Source organism: Thermobia domestica, unplaced genomic scaffold (assembly GCF_964235325.1).
Source record: "Thermobia domestica unplaced genomic scaffold, izTheDome1.hap1.1 HAP1_SCAFFOLD_274, whole genome shotgun sequence".
Taxonomy (NCBI): domain Eukaryota; kingdom Metazoa; phylum Arthropoda; class Insecta; order Zygentoma; family Lepismatidae; genus Thermobia; species Thermobia domestica.
The window spans coordinates 180,767-182,961 of NW_027655989.1; the positions used below are offsets into that span (position 1 = coordinate 180,767).

General features: G+C 33.3%; 1 protein-coding gene across 1 annotated transcript; it reads left to right on the forward strand.

Moving 5' to 3' along the window:
* The first annotated feature begins 811 nt into the window (after window positions 1–811).
* Window positions 812–1,408, forward strand: LOC145676661 (uncharacterized). The gene has a single exon (XM_081747505.1). The coding sequence runs from the start codon at window positions 812–814 to the stop codon at window positions 1,406–1,408; it is 597 nt and encodes a 198-aa protein (XP_081603631.1).
* The last annotated feature ends 787 nt before the right edge of the window (window positions 1,409–2,195 follow it).

The window sequence follows — 2,195 nt, forward strand, 5'->3', positions numbered from 1 at the left end:
TCCCTGGCTTAGTAGTCAGCAATGAAATCTATGCATTCAATTTACTAAATATTTTCTATATAGATAGTATTACTTATCTTAGTAGTAGAAATAATATCTATTAACAGACGTGTCAATTCAAGCTCTAACAACTAAATATTTACTTAAGCTACACGTTTACTTTACAGAAATAATTCTCATACTAATTCTTTTTCCGGGTTAGGTTCCGGAAAGGCACAACATTTTCTGCGTAGTCCTCCCTTATATGAGGCTTTAGAACACCTAAACTGAAATCACAATGCTAGCTTTGATTTGACCATATGAAAGGAATGAATTAATTGAAATTATTAAAATTTATAAATAGTCCCTCGTTGATGCCTTTTAGTCTAAAAGAGACGGACGATTAATAAAATCGAGTGATGACGAAATAATTAGTGGAATGAATATGTGAGACGAAACGGGAAAATCCTGAAAAAATCACGGACGCAATGTTGTTCCCCACAAACTTACTTGGTCAAACCAGGGTCCCATAGTACTAGTAGTGAGTGCTCTACCACTGACAATGGTATTCCCCTCTTTTCATGAATTTATTAAATTACGAAGACATTTAAACAATATACATCTCAACATTAAATTAGCAATGAAAATTAGAAATCAAGGGAAGATACTGTTTCTGGATATATTAATTATGAAGAAAAACTTGGGACTATTAGATCACAGACAACATAGAAAAGCCAATTCATACTGGTCTCTAATTAAAGACTTGATTCCTGTCATTATTCATCTTAGAAAAATGTAATTTATTCATGAGAAAATAGAAGAAAATAACAACATGCTAAGACAATACAATAGTGACCTTAAAAAGTGTGTTGAGCAAGTGGAACAAGTGAAAAGTGAAACTGTTAATTTAGTTAAGCAACTTGATGTGCTGGAGTCAAGAACTGAAGAGTTGGACCAATATGGTCGTAGGAATACACTGGAAGTGCATGGTATTCCAGTTGCGAATAACGAAAATGTTACCCAAATAATAAAAGATGTAGGTAATGCGCTTGATTGTAAGTTGGACACTTCTATGATAGATACTTGTCATAGATTAAGTTCTACAGCAGGTAACTCCATTCCAGGCATAATTGTAAAGTTTGTCCGGAGACAAGATAGGGACACATTCCTTCAAAAACGAAAGGTAAAACGTAATCTTTCCTGTCGTGATATTGGATTGAAGGTCAATAACCCTATCTATGTCAATCCGAACCTTACTAGTTACAGGCGAAACTTGTTCAAGGAAGCAAGGAAGGTGAAGCTTGAAAATAATTATGAGTTTGTGTGGATAGACTGGGCTTGTAAGATTAAGCTTAGAAAATCAGCCAATGACAGACGCGTATATACATTGAATTCGATGGCAGATATACAAGCTCTCTCGCATAAGTAGACATGTTTAGTGAGTATGATTTATCTGTTTATTATCAAAATATGCGTAGTATTAATAACAAATCATGTGACTTGTATTTGGGAGTCTTGGCGGAGAATTATGATTTAATAGCTATTACAGAAACTTGGCTTACCAGTAATGTTTATGACAATGAAATATTAGATAACAGATATATCATCTATAGACAGGATAGGTTGGGGACTAGAGGAGGAGGTGTAATCTTAGCCATTAAAGACAAATATAATAGTTATTCTATTGATACTAGTATCGATGGCATTCAAATTGTTTGTACACGAATTGTAATACGAGCTGTTAGGATAATGGTTATTGTGCTTTATATACCTCCTGGTACAAGTATTGATACTTATCGAGAGTTGTATTCAAAAATAGAGTATTTATTTGTCAAATATAATGATAAAGTATTAATTATAGGTGACTTTAACATACCATCACTTATCGGCACTGCAACAAATTGGAATGCAAATGATATTTTCATCACAGAAATTAATAATTTTATATCATTGTTAGGGTTAACGAATGTGAATAATGTCTTAAATGTTAATCACAGAACACTTGATTTGGTTTTATGCGGCCGTGATGATGTAATTAAAGTCGAGTTATGTACCTCACCTCTGGTATCAGTTGATGTACATCACCCTCCGTTGGTATTTAATATTCCATGTAATTATAAGGATACCCGAAAGAGATGTGACGTCTCTTCTTATTATAATTATCGTAAGGCAGATTTTTGTGGTATCTATAGAGACTTAAAGAATCAAACATGGAA

Excerpts from the sequence above, each read along its gene's own strand:
- LOC145676661 (XM_081747505.1), top strand. The coding sequence starts at position 812 with ATGCTAAGACAATACAATAGTGACCTTAAAAAGTGTGTTGAGCAAGTG.